The 22,398-nt window shown below is 32.2% G+C and overlaps 1 protein-coding gene across 1 annotated transcript; it reads left to right on the top strand.

The window, feature by feature from the left end:
• Positions 1-10,765: 10,765 nt before the first annotated feature.
• LOC128550480 (cadherin EGF LAG seven-pass G-type receptor 3-like) lies at positions 10,766-19,166 on the top strand. Its single transcript, XM_053529664.1, has 5 exons — positions 10,766-10,974; positions 14,838-15,108; positions 16,752-16,867; positions 17,349-17,414; positions 17,616-19,166. The coding sequence occupies exons 1-5, from the start codon at positions 10,917-10,919 to the stop codon at positions 17,846-17,848; spliced, it is 744 nt and encodes a 247-aa protein (XP_053385639.1). The 5' UTR covers positions 10,766-10,916; the 3' UTR covers positions 17,849-19,166.
• Positions 19,167-22,398: the final 3,232 nt, after the last annotated feature.

A 22,398-nucleotide genomic window follows, 5' to 3' on the forward strand; every position in this document is an offset into this window, starting at 1 on the left:
CAGTGCCGAATCAAATGAAAGGTTTACAGTTTTTGAGCACAATATTTGAACGGTATGCAAACTTTTGATCCATACAAAAACACTCGGACCTGACTATTCGACACAGTTTCTAGAGGACATCGTAAACTCTAATATACATTTTTTTGCAACTCATACGGAAAATTACCGTCTTTTCCTGTATAAACCGTGTTTTCAAAACAATACAATTTAGTATGTATCTACAATATTTTACATATCATAATTTATCGTACTGTCTAGTTAGTTGAACCAAACTACGTATTGACTTTGACAAGCGAACTTGCCATCCTTGGATTCGATGGTGATGTCATAAAATGTTGACAGATAAACGTTGTAGTATTATCTTAATTATAATTATTTGTATCATCAATTATATTTTGCCAGTATTGTATATTATTTTCAGTCAATTTTGTAAATAGATTAGCTCCAAATGGGAATAGAACTCTCACAGTTTCCAAACACCACTTTTTTTCGGAAACAATCATTACAGCCTATGTATCCACCACACCTGGACAGAAACACAGGAACAGTTGCCTGTACTCTTGACTACGAAACAACTCTAACCTACACGTTACCGTCTCTCAACGGCCATTGTTCACTTTTTACCGTAACACGGTTTTACATTAAAACTGAGAAATAAAGAAGACTTTCATCGGTTGATTGTACGATAATTGTCTTCTTTGTCGTATACCAGATATGTTTATTCTGATACTATTATCTTGGGAGGGGAATGATATTTCAGAAACACCTTTTTTAAGAAAACATCTCTATTATTTTAATTATAACTATAAATATTTTTAACTTTATTGTTATTACTATCATTAATTTTTGGTAAAAGTAAGCAAATAAACATGTCAGGTTCGAATAAAAATAAAACTCTTATTGTGTCCGAAAACTAAATTCTTTCAACAACAACTACAACTTACAGATCAACTGGATACTTGCTAAAATGGACAAACAATTGCCTCTGTTATTGCTTTGAGTCATTTATCTCTTACTGTTTTCAATATTACTTTCAATTTTAATAATAACTAAATTATAGATATATCATTTTATTATTGTTATTACCTTTATCATTATTATAATTTAAATTATAATCACTTTTTAGAAGCAATTAAGGTAAAGATAATGATAATAGAAACAAAAATGAAATATAACAATAATGAAAATGATAATAATATTTACCTATATAATTATTAATGTGAATATTATTATAAATGATTATATCAATATTAATATTTTTATTATTATTATTATATTAGTTTACAATTTTTAGTTTTAATTTAGTCATATAATTAAATATTTATTTACATATTAATTTCACTATTTATTCATGTTATATCTAGTTATCATCATAATTATTATCTTCAGTACAATTATTATAAAAAAATGATAATTATTATCACACATTTTTATTATTTCTAGAAATAACATTTATCAAAATGTATACCATAATAGAGTTTGTACATTTTTTATTTTAAAATTTATCGTGAATGATAAACGTCTGCATCCTTACTTAGAACAAATATTTTTTATAAATGGTTCAATAGAGAAAATGAAGCAAAGCAATAAATCCAACATACAAAATGTATAGCCCGCATTTAACACTGACATAAAGATTAATAGATTCACATAATACAGTATCGAGATAATTCTGGTATATAATGTACAGTCTTGGATGAAACTCATCCAAAAAACATTGTGTCACTACATAATTCAATGAATTACGATATATCTAAGTTCATTTTTATCTTTAACAATTCGTCAAAATAATTCGCCACTACTGAAATTTAAAGTCATATTTAATTTAGCAAGATTTGGAGCGTTTCAAACAAGTTACAACAGAAATAGATGCATCTAACAGAATATTTAGATAAAATGATTAGGAAATTTTAAAACCTGACATAAATCAGAAAAGACTGCTAAAGTGGAACAAATACAGCCTTGGCTGGCTTCATGACACCGTTGATGGATTAAAATAACTTTTGCAGACTGTGTACAATTTTTGCTTGCTTACCTAATAATATGAAAAAGAAATGCATTGAATAAAGCATGTCTAATAAAATCTTTCTTTTTTTAAATTCTGTTGTTGTTAATTTTACTTCATTAATTATTACATGTATTACTTTTATTATTTTTGTTATTTTGTATCTATTTTCATTATATTTCTATTATAAATATTATCTTAATTTGTAGCATTATTACTTTAATTACATGTATTATTGTTCTTATAAGTACTGTCAATATAACATCATATTTATTATTTGTATTTAAATTGTTTCAGATTTATTGTCAGTATGTACTTAATGATATATGATGTGTTCTAGTATAGTATTGCATGTTTACTAATTGTTTTAAATGATCATTTGTCTTGTTTCTCAGTACATTTTCATTAGATGAACATCTGCACTAAAATCTTCGTATTTGTATTTATAATTGAAGAAAAACAAAACATGACCCTGCTTTTAGTGAAATCAAGGTACGATAAAATGACCGTAACATTACACTGTATTTACCGTCAAAGCACGCATTGCATATTAATCAAGACGAAAGAAAGGTACTCCACCAATAATAACTAGACCTATCACTGAAAGTGATGATGAATGTACCCCCGCACGCACTGACACGGTACATTACAATATGTCGCACACAAGACTGCATAAATATGTGGACTATATATGTATAAACTCTATATGTAGTAAAAAACCAAACTCCTGTGAGTCTGCAGAATATATTTTCGAAATAACCTATCATGCACCATGCACAAGTAAGGTTTGTACTGATCACTTGTGTGAAGTTTCATTAAATTGTATGCAATGGTTCTGGAGATTAGGCGCGCACAAGATTGCATATGCAGATTATATGTTTATAGCATGGTAACACAAAACAAAGTCCCATAACTCTGCAGAATATTTATCTAAAAGAACGTAGCATGTACCATGCACAACTATGGGTGGTACTGATCATATGTGTGAATGTTCATTAAATTGTGTTCAAGGGTTCGGGAGATTAGGCGCCCAAAAGATTGCAGATTGCATATGCAGACTGTATGTATACTGTATATTAACAAAAGCAAAGTCCCATAACTGTGCAGATTTTTTTTCTGAAAAAACCTTACAACGGCACCATGTCGATTAGGGTTACTACTGGTCAATTGTGTTAAGTTTCAATAAATTGTGTGCATGGGTTCAGTAGATTAGGTGCGGACAAAAAATGCATATGCAGACTTTATGTATATAGTACAGTAACAAGAAACAAAGTCCAATAACTCTGCCATTTGGTTTTCTGAAAGAACCTAGCATGCACCATGCACGATTTATGTTGTTATTGATCAATTGTGTGAAGTTTTATTACATTGTGTCAAGGGGATAAAGGAGAGTTTGTGCGCACAAGATTGTGTCTACGGACGGGCGGACAGACGGAAGTTCCTACATTTTGTATTGTGCCTACTCTTTTGTTCTATCTACTGTTCTTTAAGCCACGCAATAGAAAAAAATAGCCTCATAAAAGCCTTGCTTAAAGAAAATGTAGGGTTAACGTAAGTATGCAAATGCGGGCTCGGACAGACGTACAGACAACCTGAGGCCAGTATACCCTCCTTCCAACTCCGTTGTTCGTGGGTACAAAAATAACCCATTAGAACATATCATACGAATGTTTAGAATTGGATTATGTTTTAATCTATCGAACGAATGTCCAACGAGCATATACAAAATCTGTAGGCAGATGTATATCTTGCATATCGGAATTGTACATGTATAACATATACATAAGAATAAATAAATATAAATCATGAGTATCACAGGGTCACTAGAGAATACCTTGACAAAAATTAAATGTTGAAGCATAGCTAGTTGATCCTGACAGAATTGTTTGCACGTTTCAAACAAGACTTAGGCAGGTGTAAAATTCATATAAATTTCTTAATAACGAATAAGACATTTCTATATAGCGAATTCTAAGACTAGATTCTTGCCATTTACTAATATTTTTGTGGATGAAATTGCAACACTATATATTATTTTACTTCATCAAGTAGAAAAACAAAAACATTAGCTAGAATGAAATGAAACGAAAATGAAACAATTCCGAACACCGAGCTATTTCAACAACAATTACAACATATGCACCAACTGGAACAATATAACACATGCCGACAATTACTTCTGTACTACGAAACAACTCAAACCGACACTTTAACTTGTATTCAGGCAATAGATCACTTGAATTAAGTTTACTCGTTCTCTGCTTAGAATCTAAACTTAGCCAAGGAAGAATGTGTGTGTGTACCTAACTGCATCAAAGTACACAGTTAGAAAAATGAACATCTAAAAAGAAGTTATTTGAGCTGAAATAAAGATCATAGGTAAAATATTTGGGAAAAATGGAGACAACTCTGCTAAAACGTCATTGCAGGTTTTGGTGACTATTTGCAAAGTATCTCATGCATACCATGCACTTCTTACCTCTATGCATGAAACAATCATGCATAGTTTCTGGTGTTGAAAAGCACGTTATGTAAAGATCAGATCATGTTATGCCCTAGGGTAAAGTTTGACATTTTTGTGGCGAAATTTGTTAACAAATACACGATCGTTTTGAGACGCACAAAACTTAACAAGACAAAATATGTTGAGAAAGCTATTGCTGAAAAATGAACGATTTCTACTACCCATAAATATGCGTTAAAGTGTTGAAAAATATCTAGAAATATGAGAAAAACTAATGAAAAAAATTCAGGACTGGTAGATACATAACTACGGTTTCCTGTATAGCTGGTAACACGGTATTCATTCAGCAATTCACTCTAAACATACTGTTTCCTTTATGTAAAAAAGGCTTTTGTCAAGTTTCTATATATAAAGTAAATCCGGGTAATGACACATGGACAATTCCTGCTAACTATCACGTCTAAAACCGTCTCAGTATTTTAGCACATAATTATTTAAAACATGGAACGAAAAATATTTAGCAATTCTTCTGTTTGATCATTTTAGGAGCAGTTAATTTCCAGTGTCTACATGAAGCAATTTAACATATGTGTGATTATTCATGACAAGTGCAATATGATATCTGCTTTTAAATCCATTATTATCTCGTATCAAATGAAGTCCAAGTTTGCGTATTATTAAATACGAAAAGTTTCTTTCTCACTTTTGTCCCCTTGGCAATCTTCTGATGAGCGTTTTCACATATACATGCCGCATCTTTAAGCATGCACATTCCTCTATGTCTCATTAACATTGCCTGACCCTGAAATATACAATCGTACTACATGGTATTCTATCTTTTTTGAGGGAGGATTCTTATTCAAATGAGAGATAAAATTTAAATATATATATATGATTTAATTCAATTTTCAGATATTATAATCATATTCAGATACATACAATAATCATCAGATACGTTCGGTTTGGTATTATTCTGGTTAACTATTCAAGGTATCATTTTAGTATTGTTCACGGTGCCTTAGGTAACTCACTTTAACGGATAATGTTGGAACACTGTATTAAATTTACACAAGGGCCGATCGAATCTAAACAAACAGTGACAACCTTTGTAATGGACCATAGCTCAATTGCATGAAGGTACAAATCTCATGATATGTGTACGATCGAGCTGTATTTTTGTGGAAAAAAGATATAATTAGCCTGGTTCATCTGGTAACAAACGACTGTGATTTTTTATATTTTCATCAAATGGTGAATAATCTATCAAAACAAAAGAACCCAATCTTTACTAATCCTGAAATAACATTTTTTCCTCAGTAACACACGTCTAATTAATGGAGGGTTTGAGCATCTTAATGAGTTGACATAGTATTGTTAGCTAAGTTTAATTTCTACGCAACAATTACATGCTATGATAAAAAGAAGTAGATGTGATATGATTTATGAATATTGAAACCCTTAATTGTATAATCCCACGTGTTAATATTTAGCTTTTTATCACTCTTCGTTATATGATAAAGTTCTTTAATATATTAAGTAATTTAATTTAATTCTAGATCATTTTTTACATTCAGACAAGTTGTGCCGAGAATTCTTCTTTACCTTCAACTTACGGATGGCACTTTAAAACGTAAAGGTAACTTGGATATACAAACCTTGGATATACAGAAGTTAATAGCTAACAAAATCTCTACCAAAGATAAAAGCTAAGGGTAGATTTTCCGGAAGCACAGAGCACCCCAAAAACAGCCATAGAGCCATGCCTCGCAAAGTATCACACAACAAAAAGAAGCTGTAATGGAAAAATATTGAAGACGGTTTGCTTCAAAAATCCAACAGCAAATACATCATAAATACCTGAAAAATACCGAAAAATCGGGATGGGTAGTAAGGGGTAGATAAACGGGACGGATGTTGGGGGAAGCTGGATCAGTTTTCCTACAAAGGCAGTATTCCTACAACATCGCACGTTCAAAAGACACACACACGAACGTAAACACGCACGAACGTATGCACAAGCAAGAAAAAGCAACAGTCAGACACCGACTAAGGACGGCCAGCGGATAAAATTATGGTGGGCACAATAACTTACCCATGGGAGAGAGGCAGCAAGTGCAAGAGAGCGAGTGAAAATAGTGGGATGGGGCGATGAGCTAATAGGCGTAGTGAGTGGAAAGAGAAAAGAAACGCTAACAACAAACAAGACAACATACACAACACAGACTACGACGGTTAGAAAACAAGTTGAAAATAGAGACATCGCCTTGGAACGGTCAGTACCCTATAAAACAGAGAGTGGGTTTTAAACGCGTTTAGAGTATGCCAACCTAACACTTACCCTATTTTCAACAAGTTAGACAAGACAGTGAAAATAAAATCACTCCCGCTGGGAAAGGCTCTAAAATTAGTGACAAAGTACATGGTCATATAAGGTAAAAATTGTTAATAGGGTCAATATAAGGTATAATTACACCAATGTACAACTTGTCTGATTTTTAGTCATTGCACCATCAAATAGAAAAGCGTAGCGATTAACTGTTGATGGGTCAATAACCAAACATGCACTGTGCTTAACGATTTACGTATTGTATCGTCTTTTGATAAATTTTTGACACATTTAACAAATATTTGATTAAAAGAAGCATTATGTTTATTATTTCGAAACACTAAATTTAAAAATTTAATGTGAATATATTACATATTGATAGCTCTTTAAAAGATTGAATTGTGATAGTATTTAGGGTTCATGTAAGCTTCTGTAACGGTTAAATAAAGTATCTAGTCACAGAAGAAACCTTAATATCAAAGTTAATCAAAATATCAATTTAATCTTGTTTCAATTGTCGCACGATAGATTTATTCATAGCATGTTTTCCAGTGAGCCACTTATTAGAGTGAACTTTATCTAATAAAAATATTTCCTACTGGTTGAATAGTATCAAATACATTTGAATTTAGTCTGATCCAGGTTTCTTTATCAAAAGGCATGGCTTGTTGGTGTATAAATTTGCTTCTTTACACTAGACTCACAGAAGAATGTGGATAATTGAATATATGCGTCTTACTTCTCGTGTATTATCTTCTAAATATTTTCACTGTATTACGAACAAGGGTCCTGTATCCTCTTTTATAATTAAGACTTCTACGAATAAACTCACATCATTAACACGTATAGTAAAATCAATCTTAACTTAAGCAATATATGTAAATATAGATAAAAAATGACAAAAATAGTTACTGTCGTCAATGAAAGTTATGGTCATGGTCAGCACATTTTAGAATGTTCCATAGTTATTAAACACATCTGGCTTATACAGTTTACATTATATGATCTTGTATTTTGCCACAAATGTTAGAGCCTTTCTCAGCGTGGAATGATTTATTCACATTTTCTGGTCTAACTTGTTGAAAATAGAGTTATTGCGATGTTTGTCTGCCCTTAACGCGCTTAAGCCGCCAGTGTCATTTATATATGCTACGGACCGTCCAAGGCGGTGTTTTATGTTGCGTATGTTGTCTTGTTTGTTGTTGTGCGTTTCTGTTCTTTTTCTGCCCCCTTTCCCACATCACACCCCTTTTCCATTTGCAGTTGCACTTCCTTGCATTTTAACCGCCTTTCCTAATAAAAATGTACTTCTTGTTGGATTTATGAAGTACTGTGAAATCATTAATATTAGCGGGGGACTAGTTTCCGTGGATTACGTGGTTGAATCAATCCACGAAATTAAAACCCTCGAATTAGTAAAATTTCTGTTTTTTGTATTTTTGAGAGATTGAATCCACGAATTCATATCCCCACGAAATCGCCGTTTTGACCAAAACCAAAACTTCAATGCCCAATACACTAAATTATTTTACAGCAACTCGTTTACAGTTTTTCCGTTAAAGCTTCCTATTGTTGTGGACCTACTTTGCGCAGCATGTCTCTATGCTGTATACTTTTTGTAGGTTATGTTAGGGGTAATAATAATACAGACACTTAGAATAAATCTGATCAGAATTATAAGACCAATATTTTCATCTTTTTTTCATGGGCAAAATTTAGACATATGTACTTTTAAAGCAAATTGTACCAATATAAAATTCTGTGGGCATTGCTAAAGAATTACTATGTTAAGTTGATAAATAGTAAGCTTTATTAATTAATACGTATGTTTTGAATTGTAAATACAAAAGGCCTATACTTTTAAAATCATTTTTGATTAGATACATATCATAGAACAGTTGCCTTGTCAGATGGTTAAAATTCAATTTGAAGAAGCGCTGAATTATTTTTTTTATTTAGTATTTCTGATAAACCGTGCATTTATTACATGAAAAGGTATCTCTATCCTCAATTAAAATTAAAAGATATTAAGCATCTATTTAAGTAAAATAGTATCAGATCAGTAGAAAACATTGTATGATATTGGTTTTAGTTGATCTAATTGATCAATTATGTTTCTAATAAATATCAAATAGTAAACTGATTAATCTTTGTCTTAATCACTTTAATATCAAGTGTAGCATGTTCTATACTGTCGTACAGAGTAATGCCTAGAATAAATTTCCGGAAAGATATAATAGAAAATGCAATTCCTTATTTCAGGTTTAGCATTGCTGGCATTGGATAACATTTCAATACATAGTCTGCAACAACTTCCTAGCAGAAAAGGATGCATGATGGAAAAAAATAATCGATTATCACATGATTATTAAATAAAACCTGAATAATCCGAATTTTCAGAAACAAAAATGAGACAGAAAAATCGGGTTGATGGTATTTAAATAATGTCTACCGAAAACGTGTTTTCGTAAAACAGACACTTTAATCACAAGCTTTTATCGAAATGCAACATCTCTAGATCTGCTCATCCATTTCTGACTTCTTTTCTTTTGATAGGTTTATACTTTCCAATTATCAAAATCTATAATCTATTTATGACATAAAATTATCATAACAATGATAATAACTATACCATCACTTATTTTATATCGCATAAAAAACATCATGGAAGAAAACAGAACAATTTGCGAATGAACAATTGTATAAGGGGTAAAATAATGTTGGTTTCCGGTATCCCAACATTCTCTAGTTTTTGCCCTACCCGAAATATTTTAGGTCCTCGGAGAATTTAATTTCAACTTTTTAACACAAAGTTGCATATAACTTCACTTTTTACGCTTTAAACACGGTCGGTGATGTTAGATGTCAACTTTCTGATGCTCTTAAGGCAAAACCCATATTTGTTATCATGTTTGACACGAAAATAGTTTTCGAAAAGTCCCACTTTACAAAAATACCGAATTACTTAACCTGACTTTTTAGCATGTTACCGTGAACAAACATTTTTACCCCATAATTCCATCATGTCAATACTAGTCAAATTGATACCTGAAAATATTTCAAGAAATAGATCACGGTGTTTCGTTTATCTTATTTTTTTTAAAGAACATGTATCTATCTGACTTTAAGAGCCTATCTTGTTATATTTAACCAGTAGGCATGTATTGACTATACCACGGGAATAATGCACTAGTATTTAATCAAAGTAATATTTCTTTTTTTTTTTTAATTTTGTGTTCATTTGACAGCAATTACTATAAGATAGGAAAACGTACAAATTACCTTTTTTATATTTTATCTACATCCCAATTCCTTTTCACATATTGTAGTAAACGAGGATGTTCCATACACAGCGTAGTTTAAAATTCTTAAACCTACAGGTATCTAAGTAGCCTTTAATACAGAGAAGTTGTATCGTGTTTATTTGTGCGTTTAAATTTGTGCGTTTAAATTATGATCGAGCTGCATGTACGCACATATTATTATAAAAATATGTTCTTACTTTCATTTTAATATGATAGTTTATGTAGGGTTTGTTTGTTCTTTTTAAGGAGCACATTTATTCACAAACCGAACGTTCCTTCCAGCCACAGCTTTAAGTATTGTTTTAATGTCATTTGTCTTCTGACAACATATGACAAAATTGCTAATAGATGTCCTTGTATTATTTTAAAGTAAATATCTACATACGAAAGCGTATTCAAATACTACACGCATGTCAGCACATGACGTCCTCGTCACAATTTCGTCAGATTCATCTAACACGGTAGCTGTGCAACGTGTAGCTTAAACACACCCATTTTGAAAATGACAGCTTGTGAAGCAACGCGTGTACCCCTGATTGGTCGGATATATGATATGCTAATAATTTGGAACTGAAAATAATTGAAGCGAATTCTAAATTCTTTGTCAATTTCATGTTCATATGATCTCCTGAAATGTTATGACATGTCTCCCTAGCGGCAGACATAGAAACAGGAGCATTACAAATATTATGGTGTGTTTGGTAATATCAGGCCATGGAAACCGCTGGGAATAATGGTATAAAAAGGAATTTCTCTTATCAGAGGACACATATCTTTCTACAAGGGTTCACCAGTGTCTGCTGAGCGCACATAAAAATGAAGACTTGGATTTCAATTGGTCTGTTGACATTAGTCACTCTCCTTCAGAATGGAGGTAAGTCAAGTTATTAAATTTATTTTTCTCTATGTAATTTTACTGCTTCAGCATCGATCTACAACCCTAATATATTCCAAGCTGTACCATGTGGTTAGTAAAACCTTTTCAGTTTTCTTAAAACGGTATAAAATTAAATGTCATAGCTGAGCTTTGTTCTGAAATTTAGGCATACAGTGATGAAACAAAACCGGAACTCTACTCTATATTACTGTTCGCTTTTAAAATTGGCGAAAAATATCTAAATTGTATAATAAAATTTATACATTTCAGTGTCTTCTGGCAATGATTTCGCGATCATTAGAAGTAAACAATGCTTATGAATAATGAAATAAAGTGTTTCTTCGTCTTGAAAAACTCAGGACATAAAATTTACAGTGACCGCTTCTGATACACTTGGTTTTGTATGTATAAGGACCTCCGTGAAAGGAAAACTAATCGTAAAACTGTTACAATTTTGATTTAAGGAGGTAGGTTACCTTGTTACCAGGGTAAATTCAAGTTAGTTGAACCGCAATGATTATTTGTATTTCGTGTAATTTAATGATTTAACTGCTACAATCTCAGTTCCGTTTATCTCTGTCCCTTCAAGTACAATTTTTATCCAGGTTTGAAGTACATGACCCTCTTAAGGTATTTTATATAGAAAGAAGAAGGAAAATACGGATATTTAACACTTCTCATTGTATTTTGGTTTCATTGTTATCCGTAGAAGTCTGCATAATTAATAGTTTACTAGTATGCGCATGAGCTTTCTAATAAAAGCTTAAAATGTATATGTCGCGGGGCTCGTGTTTCCATGGTAACGCATTTTCTCTCATTTTTCAACAATCATGTATGAAAACGGGTTTTTCGACGGCTTCAGTGCCATTCTGTTATTGACCAACATGGAATATTTGGGTAATATGATTAACAAAATACCAAGAACTTTACATGGTACTATGTTTTTCTTAAAGTTTAGAGTATCCATGGCAACAGAGATGTTTAAAATAGCTTATATGTTGCTTTTTATCGTAATTTCTTATAAAAAAATATTATATAAAATTATCTTTCTTGTTAATGTAGCTTTAAAACATCTTATTTCTAACGTTAGTAATATTTTCGTATGAATTGCAGTTAATTTAACAAATTTCACAGCTTAAAATACTTGCAGCAGTGCCCGTCGTCTGACATTTTTATTGAAAAATCGTTCCGCATGCCGCTATTATTCTCATGGATATTGTTGAAATGAAAATAAAAAGCTGAAGCTGTGTTCCTTAAATAGACCAGTGTCAACGCTTTTGAATTTAACAATTAGACATATAGGTCACGGGCTTCGTTTCCATGGTAACATCAATTTAATTCAAGATACCACAATTTTATACTGAAATTTGAACAATTTTGGAGCTTAGTTTTAGTATTTAAGTAACAAATTATCAACGGAAGCTGGGAAATAGGTATAACAAATCAAACTGTCCAATTTTTATTTGTAAATGACCGTAATAAGTTACCTTTCACCCAGCTATATTCCCAATCACATCAGTTACCATCATCCATTTTCTTACATTCCGCATAACATTTCAATATAATTACATAAAAGAAGCAAAATATTGATCATTTTTCAGAGCAAAAGACTAATAAAAAGTATTTCAGCAAATAATGGTTGTTTAAAAATAGTTTAAATAAAGAAAAAGCACAGAATAACGTACTTTCAAAATAAAAGCTATTAATTTTGCGCGGTAACTGACATGTAACGTCATGACGTCAATGACGTCATTTTAAGGCAACAATGTTTTGAAGCGTCTCTGCGGCAATTCATTCATTATTTCTGCATTATTAAACCATTAAACATAAGATCGGAGGCAGGTTCAAGATTTATTTCCAGAAGAATGGATATACAAACACATTTAGTTTGTCGTAAACGTCGTCGTAAATCGTCACGTTAGCTTCCGGTTGGACATGCGCACTTACAAATATCAAGGTAACCTACCTCCTTAAGACGCCAGAAAATAAACGACAAACATATTATTATATCGAAACAATGTCGAATCAATGTACGCAACTTCTACAACTACATCTACATCTCTATGTTTTACGATGCTATAACGGTAACGTTTAATAGTAATGCGATTCGGCTGCACTGAAAAGGTATTGTTGTTTTCGCTAATTCCAAATGTAAACAAATAACGTTTTCAACCCTTACAATTATAACAAACATGATACTTTAGATTTGGTCATTACTATGGTTTTGAGTTTAATCTCATGGCATGAAAAATATCACAAATTTTGTATTTTTATACCGTTCGATGAAAATAAAAGCCGACTAATATCTTATATTCACTGTTCTTTATACAATATAATAAAAACTTAGAAATAGACAATAATTACAAAATGTTTTATTTGACAAGTGCTTTTCGAATGTGTAATCGTTTCTGATTTTGGAAAATATACTGAAAGCACTTTGGAAAGTTTGTACACATATGAAGAGTGCTATATAAAAATGTATATATTTTACGGCTTAACCATGTTAACCAATTTCCTTGTAATAACTTTTCAAGCAGGATACTAGTAACCGAACACACACATGAGCACCCCCGCACGCACGCACGCACACACACACACACACACTAGTTCAGGTAAGGTTTTCTTTCAGCAAAGCTTCTAGTATTATCTTTGGTAAAGGCAGGACCGTTTGTAAGAAACACTGAAAAAAAATTCTATCGTTACGTAAATAGAAGAATATTAATACTCCGTGTAAATTTGCTTCTTCTGTAGTTTCAAGTCAGACAAAGATTGCAGCACGACGGTAAAGTTAACAATTGAGGACGCTTACAAAAATTTTCACTTTTTCACTATAAATACAAAATGTATACGTTAAGTTTTATTATTCATTTTCATTTATTAATGACTTCAATGATCTGAATAACGAGCAACAGAATTTAGTTACTAACAACTTCCACTTATTGTTTTACATGCAAAAGTAATTGCAGTTATCCCAAGGGCTTCTGCAGACGTTAATACATAAAACAAACGTGTATTGTCGCTATTCTTGCATAAAAAAAAAAAAACATTACACGACAACTTAATGCATTGTTTTCATATGTGATGACTTTACGATTCCGGTACATTTTTTGTTACCATTCGGTTGTTCTTGGAAACGGTAAACATGTTTTTGATATTCTTAAGCAGGGCACACATATCAACAACACTACCAAAAGTGTGATTTGAAGGTTTTTGAGCATCTTATTTTTCTTTTTAGTTATTACAAACGTTATATTACCCAAAATTTTGCATCTAACTTAAAAGTTTGATTAACAGGAACACAATTTTAAGAATAATAAATATATATTCGAATTATTTTGAGTACGAACACATTTTGAGTACGGATGAGTACGAGGGTAGTGACTAGCTTTGTAAAGGGAGTGAACTCTAAGAGAAGCTAGTGCGTACATTGATGGGGGCAGTACGTTTGGGGTTGGAAACTGATACAGCTAAAAATACTGTGGATTACATTGTATCTATAATGCTACAAGAAGAGGTTTTTATGGAAGAAACAAGACGCAGATGCCAAATATCAGTGTGCGCAAAAATACATACATATGTCCCTGGCAAAGCATTTCAAAAATAAAAATCATGTATTAACAGCACGTGAATTGCCTTGTTTGCACGCGATTTTTCTCCCGTTTATACATGGGCGGATCCAGTGAAAAAAGTAGTTTTTATGCAAGAATATTTGTAAATAAACGGTTGAAAAGAAATACAGTTGACTGTTTAATATGATATATGTTTGTTTGGTGAGTGTGAAAATGTATTTAAATGAAATTAGTATAAATATGTCCTTCTGAAGTCAAATATGTAAACTGTTATTTGAAAATATTTTCTAGAATGCGGAATAACCAGTTGGACAACTCCAGCGATTACAGCGGGAAATGGAGGCAGTGGAGCTCTTACAAGTACAGTTGATAATGGTGCAACATCCTCAAGTTCACTCGGTATAACCGTAGTCGCTGTTACGGATGCTTCTACTATAACTTACGCATTAACATCACAAACACCTACCGACGTTACTTTTGCCGTTTCCTCTGCAGGTGTTGTCTCAATCGGGTCAGGCACTGTGGCTTACGCTACTACGTCTGTGTATACATTAGTCATTACGTAAGTCAAATTATGTTACTATTAGTGATGAACAAAATGATTTATTCGATTATTTTTTTAATTAATTTAAATAACTTTAATTAATGAGTACTAACTAAGTTATACGTTTACAAACTAGGTGATACTTGATAAAACTTATTAAGTACATGTATTATACTGTTAATCTAAACATTATTTCCTTTAGCCTGTATAAATTTTTGAAATATAACGTTTACGTTTATTACCTTTAAACGTAATACAGTAGAGGTCGCCCAACACGACATGTTTGATGGCAATTATATTAGGAGAGGTCGCCAAACACGGCATGCTTGATGGCAATATATTTTGTCACATAAATTAGATTTACTAGTAATTGTCTTTATTACCTCTTCTACTTAGATTTTTACGATTCAAAACAAAAAGATAAAGGTCAATATATTTAAGTCTGGATACATAGGTTTAAGAAAAATTTAGAATGCACATCGTAGATGGAAGGCTTACATTTTGTGGTTAAAATGGATTTGTCATAACAAATATACATATGTTAATATTTTCTTTTAACAGCATTCCAGATATTTAAGTGTTTCATTTATTTTCAATGCACATAGCATTGACAAATATCAAAAAATTCATAATTTAAATTCAAAATGCATTATTATTTCGCATGTCTACATAAATAAACATGTACTATAGAAGCGAAATCATTAAAATCCGATACACATGATTTGTGACAAGTAACAGCCCATATTATATATTTTGTTATTATTTAAGAAATATTCAGTTCCCAAATGTGGTTTATCGTAGAATAACCCGAGTTTTCAGTTCCTATGCGGAAGAATATGTCACGAGGGCCGTAAGCATGAGTGATATATTGTTTCGCATAAGAACGAAAGACTCGAGTTGTTCTACGACAAATCGCACTTCGGAACTTATTATTTTGATTCTAACACGACATACTAGTACCAACAATGTTAGAAAAAATGGTAACTACTTTTTACGACCGTGCTACGACGTCATTGCACGCGAGTGGTTTATTGCAGAACAATCCGAGATAGATTTTGCTCTACATGTATGTAGATTATTTGCTGGTCTTGTTCGAATGTTGATAAAGACTTCGAATACGAATATCACTTTCAACAATTGCAGTTGTCAATTTAAATTTAATGGGGTTTTCTACAACTACTTTAATGTAAGCAAAATTTATTATGCCTGTGTCCAGTTTATATGAGTTTTTTTTTCAAATAAGAGCGCCTTAAATTGATACCTTGAAATACGCATATGATCATAGATGCATATCGAAGTGAACTTTAATAAAATAAAACTTTATGATATGTTTTGAGTACGACCGAGTTTACTTATTCATCTAAATGATTCGATTTCAAGGAACTCCTTTTCAGATTGCGGTCAGAATTGAAGTTACAATAACTTTATAATTTTTGATCTGGTACTGTTTTTCGGTGCCTCCGAAGGCTTAAATAAAGCAATGCTGTTTTGAAATAAGCCTCAATGATTCCAGCGAGTATTCTCAGTAACTCTTTCATTTATCAAAAAGCTGCATTATGTGTATCAACATACATTTATCTTTTTTATTCGAAAGAAAGTTTATCAGATACACAGATGATAATTGAATTTACAAATTTTTACTGTTGCAAAATATTTCGCAGTGCTACAGATGATGGAAGTGCGACGGGCAGTGCTTCTGTGACACTTTCGATTAATGATCTACCAGCCTTTGCAGCCACACAATACGGCTATACCATCGCAGATGCAGCAGCTGCAGGTATTGAATTTTATTGAGCTTTAGGGTACAAAGCTGTTGATACACTGATATACTAGGTTAAACATTATCTTTACTTCATTTCTTAATATTTCAGAAATAATATATCTCGTTTAGTGATTTGTCGCTGAATAAATCATTGTTTGGAGTTCAGATGCGAAGGAATTAAATCACGAGAGCGCAGCCCTAGTGATATAATAATACGCATCTGAACGACAAGAGCAAAACACTAACTAAGATATACTGTTTCGATTCTAACACAATACCAAGACTTTAAAGTACATCCTTTACGGCATTCATTAAATATTTGCCCGTTTTCAATCGGTTTCTCTTCCAGTGCGCCGATATATGCCTTTTGACGCTTTGACCTAATAATTGCGACGTCAGAACAGTGGATAAAGTTATATGCACAATGATTGTTTTAATAATCTAATTTAAAAATGTATTTAGAAATTTGTGAAAAACTATTTCTGTCATTATCCAGGCACAACTTTGGCAACACATACGGCAACAGATGTGGTGAACAGTGGCTCGTTAACATATACTTTAGGTAAGTATTCAACATAACATGTACCTGAAAATTTAAGAAAATAAAATGTAAAATAATTATACGTGCGTGTCTGAATTATGGATATTCCAAAGGAATAATAATGCCTAATATAAATGAAACATTGTTACAAAACTTTATCGAGAATTTGTTTTATTTGATTTACCACTGTTGTAAAATAAGTGTTGTAAAAACTATTTACAGGTGGAAATACAAACACGGATTTTGCAGTGAGCACCTCAGGGGTTATAACCACCGTAAACGCAATGGCTGCTTCCACAACAGGAGGATATAGTCTTGAGCTTAAGGCTGCAGACGCTTCTCTTACAGGAACTACGACTATTTGGGTCGTTGTAACGTCATGCTCAAGCGGAGCTGCAGGAATGTTAGCTGGCGTCATGACTTTGTTGATGGCAATGACAGCGGCTTTGTATTAGTTAATATAGTGACAACGAAATATTTCCGTTCTTTCACCAATAGCGTATTACAGTGGGAAAGACGATTGATCATATAAGACTGAGACATATTGCGTCAACATAAATTCACATTACATTTTAAACCGATAAATCAACGATATTAACATAATTCATTAACAGAAAACCTCTATATCGAGTTAATGGTTGTCATTGCTAAAAGTTATTTTATCTGCTATTGCATGGCACCAACTGTACAAACAGTCTTGGAAGTTGATGAAAAAATGAATGAAGTAGAGCGGGAAATGAATTGTCACTTCTAATAGAATGTATAGAAGAAATTTGTTTGTTTGTTTGTATTTTTATTACTCAAATGCAAGAATGATATCAAGGCACTCGATATTTGAGCATCTATACCAATATGATGTCTATCTAAATGTTTTAAATAACGGTCGCAAATAGAACAAAAAGTAGGGTTGAATTATATTCCTTATCCATTCTCGTTCTTATTGTTTTAATAAATAGATTTACTTTAAGGCTGGTGCGACAGTATGTGGTGGCATTAGAAAATTTTTGTTCGTTGTAACTAAATTTCTTCAAAAGATACCAATTTATCATTTTAATGTCATAGCGTGAAAAGCAAAATCAGTCCCGAGTGCCTTGAAATCATTTATTCTGATCAATTCATGAAATGAATTAAATTCATTGAAATATTGATCAGTTCTTACTTTGTCGTCACTTACTTGAACATATACACTTACATAGAAGTAGTTATCCTGATGTATCTTACGATTTATTTAGCTTTCATGTCCTTATTAAAAACTTTTACACTGCCGAAATATGAGTGTTAATGTTAACAATGAAAACTTATTTCATAACTATTTATATAAATCGCGGGTCTATACTTTGTGCTATAGGACCAGTCTATATTCATCACATGTTTACTGGAAATTATACGGAAAATTAATTTGTGATGCCATTATTGAATGGCTTGAAACTATTGACCCTCTCGGTCATTTAGATCTCGGACAATAGTTTTGACTATTGACAGGCAAGCCATCCGATAAGTTCAAAATACTTATCTATAGAATAGGCAAGTTTTAGTTCTAGAACGAAACCAACGCGGTATTGAGTTTGTGAAGACACGACTTAATTTCTGATCAAAATTAGTTCGTCACGCAATAAAAAACTACAAGCTAGTAAGATTTAGCTATATTTGTAAAAATTGTGACATAAGGTTTGCAGTAAGTGATACTTACTTACCATCTTGAAAATGTTTTCTCTTATTATCAACCTCTCTCTTTGCTTTTTTGCAGTGTTCTCAATAAAATTATAAACTATCTCTTGTTGTTTATTTGACTGATGAGCAATTTTGCATCCTCACTAAAACACTAAGTACAGAAAAGCAGACGAGAGTAAACGCTGCTTTGTATTGTTTTTTGACAAACAGTGGCCCTCTGACGTTTTTGTGAGAAAAAAAAAACGAGTAATTCTGTGTGATTCTGTGTTCAATAAAGAACCATAATTGTTCCATCGTTTTGTCCTTTAGATTTGTGGGAAAATACGATGCTAAGAAGCGAAGACACGATGCGTAGTGCGTTATCACACTTTCGCATTGTGTTTTCTTGTTCTCATATATAAGGAGATATTACGATACGAGTGTATGGTATTAACATCTCTCTATTGTACTTCTTTAATATCGTCCTCAGGTCAAAGGGTTAATGGCAGGGAACCACAATGTGAAAGTGCGATATTGACATTGTATTTTTGTACTTTCGTAATATCGCCCTCAGAACTCTTCGGAAAATATTGGAGTTTAAGCAGAAAGTTTTTCATTGTAGTTCCAGAGAGTTTGCTCAATTTCTCAAAACATCCATTTTCTTATACGCATTTTACATTAGTCATTCTGTAAAAGAAATTTTATGAAAATAGTATGACATGATTATATAAAATTTAACGACGGTAAAAAGACTCGGAGTCCTTGTGCATATCATATTTTTGTTCAGAATATTAAACTCGTTTTTAATAATAATTTCTAGTTTTTCTGTCCAGTCTTTTATTATGCATCTGGTTACATTTTTAACTTACCTAGATATTGGTGGTGGGCCAAGGAAATTTTTAATTAGCATTGTATGGATCAGTCACTTTTACATATAGGTTACAATACACATGGTCGTTGATGTATTGGAAAGTCAATTATAAACGGTATCACTGCGTCTCTTTTTATTTTGATTAAACCCTACAGAAAATATATAAGGTCTATATGAATCAGATTATAATTTAAGAGATGTTCTCCACAGGGATCATTTTAAAGAGAATTTTCTTTCATTTATTTATATTCCATTTAATGTTATTGTCCTACATTTAACACTACATTAAAAGACCAGTCTATTTCCAATGGTTAAAACTTCTAATGAACTACTAGTATTCGGGACCCCAGCTGGCCAAATTATAACAATTATTATTAATTCACAGAAAAAGATGCCAGTAAGTTTACACTTAAATTCGAAGAAGGGAGACGGTGAACTTATATTGCAGTGAATGTATGCTAATTGAATTGATTTGAATTTGTTTTAAGGAAAAATTTGCTGACTGGGAACTGATGCAAATTATTCATTAGCAAACCCTTCATATGTATTGGCAGTGTAAAATCTAAATATATTCTATTGCGTAAGACAATAACAATTATGTATAGATGAGCTGTTATTTGAAGAGTAAACTATAAATTTTATTGCTCGAACAGGACATTTTTATGTAAAGGGAATGAAACAATACTTTCAGCATTTCAGTTGATGCTCTGTTACTCTCCCTTTACTGGAGCGCTGTTTTTCGGCTTTGTTGCTGGCCTTTCACGTACATCTTTAAATCTGAAAACAGAGATGGAAAGTATAAAACTGATTAAATTTCTAAGACAGATATCGACTAAGCGTCACTGTCACCGTCTTGCAACGTTATATCATGTTTATAGTATATTACAAAACGATAAAAGAAAATTAAATTATTATATAAGACTTTCAATATCGGTTAACACACATGTCGATTTACATCTTTAAAAAGTTGAATACTACGTACGTATATGTAATGTTTCCTTATTATGAAAATTGACAGATAAATGGCAACTGATATGTATACTACCTGACCATATGTACAATTTTAAGTTTTACGCATGGTGTATTGTCGCAGAGGTAACTCACGTTCAGTAAACGTCCAATTTGTTCATAGGTTATTAATAGCCGTTATATACATATTAACCCGATAGTTGTCAAGAAAAGACTTTCTATAGAGATTATTGTGTATAAAAAGTTAAAATTTTCCGTGTTATATATATTTCATGTGGCCATTGTCCATTTCGAAAATATCGACAAACGTGATAATTGTAATTCTTTTAAATTTAAGTACCAGGTTTTGGTACATGGTTAATAAATATATCTTTGTGTCAAAATGAATGTGTCTTAATACACTGTTCGGTTGTTATAAACAAATAATGCTGCTGGTTTGGTTTGAATAATTTCATACAGAAAACAGATAATATCTTTTACTCACGCTTAAGTCGTGGGTAAATCAATCATTATCTTATCTTCATTATCATACCACAAACATCAAATAGGTTTAGGGTATTGTATTGACAGCTAACATCGTTACAATATTCGCAGAATAAATGCAACATTTAAATAATGTTCTTTAATTGTTCCTTGTATACTTCGTGGTTAGGTTTTGTGTCTGAAACGAGACTAAAAGCAATTGAATTTCAAATTATCAAAAATTTAATACATGCACTTCAAGAAATAGCTGCCAATTGTACCTCTGATTAATATATAATAATTATATAAGAAGTAATGGTAATCTTAACATATTATTATTATTATTATACCAGATTTATATAGCGCCCTTTTTATGATAAACACGTTCAAAGGCGCTTTACATATAGCAAGCGCAGCCACACTGGGCGCGAAATTCATCCTCTAATAGTATAGACAGTACAGACACAGAGCGATCTGACCAGAAAGACAGAGTGAGGTAAAGCCCCCAGAAAAGACAGAAGGGAATCCTTTTTAGATACAGACTTGTCCTGCTAACTTAGCCTAGCTCTTTGCGAATACACAGTCTGGTTTTTAACGTGCCCAGTGCATAGAACCGATACACGCGAAGCCGTCTTTCCTTGGAAGAACAAGTACATGCCTCTTAGGCGTAACGATAGGAAAACTCATGGATGAAGTGATTAACAGTGATACGTTTAAACCTGTTGACAAGACCTGTCTATTGTTAAAACTTGTATAAAACAACCATCTGTATACTATGACCATAAGTACATTACGAACACGTGCATATTATGATTACTTGTATACTACGTCCACCTGTATACTATGGTCACCAGTTTACTAAGACCACCTGCATATTATGGTCAACTGTATAGTTAGACCACTTGCACAATATGTATGACTACTTGTATACATCAACTATCTGCATATTATGGCTCCCACCTACAAAATATGACCATCTTTTCCAGACTAAAATAAAGGGCGGGAGGGTGGGTTATAGTGTACACGATAGCTGTCAATATTCTAAGCCTCGAG

Source organism: Mercenaria mercenaria, chromosome 18 (assembly GCF_021730395.1).
Source record: "Mercenaria mercenaria strain notata chromosome 18, MADL_Memer_1, whole genome shotgun sequence".
Classification (NCBI taxonomy): Eukaryota; Metazoa; Mollusca; class Bivalvia; order Venerida; family Veneridae; genus Mercenaria; species Mercenaria mercenaria.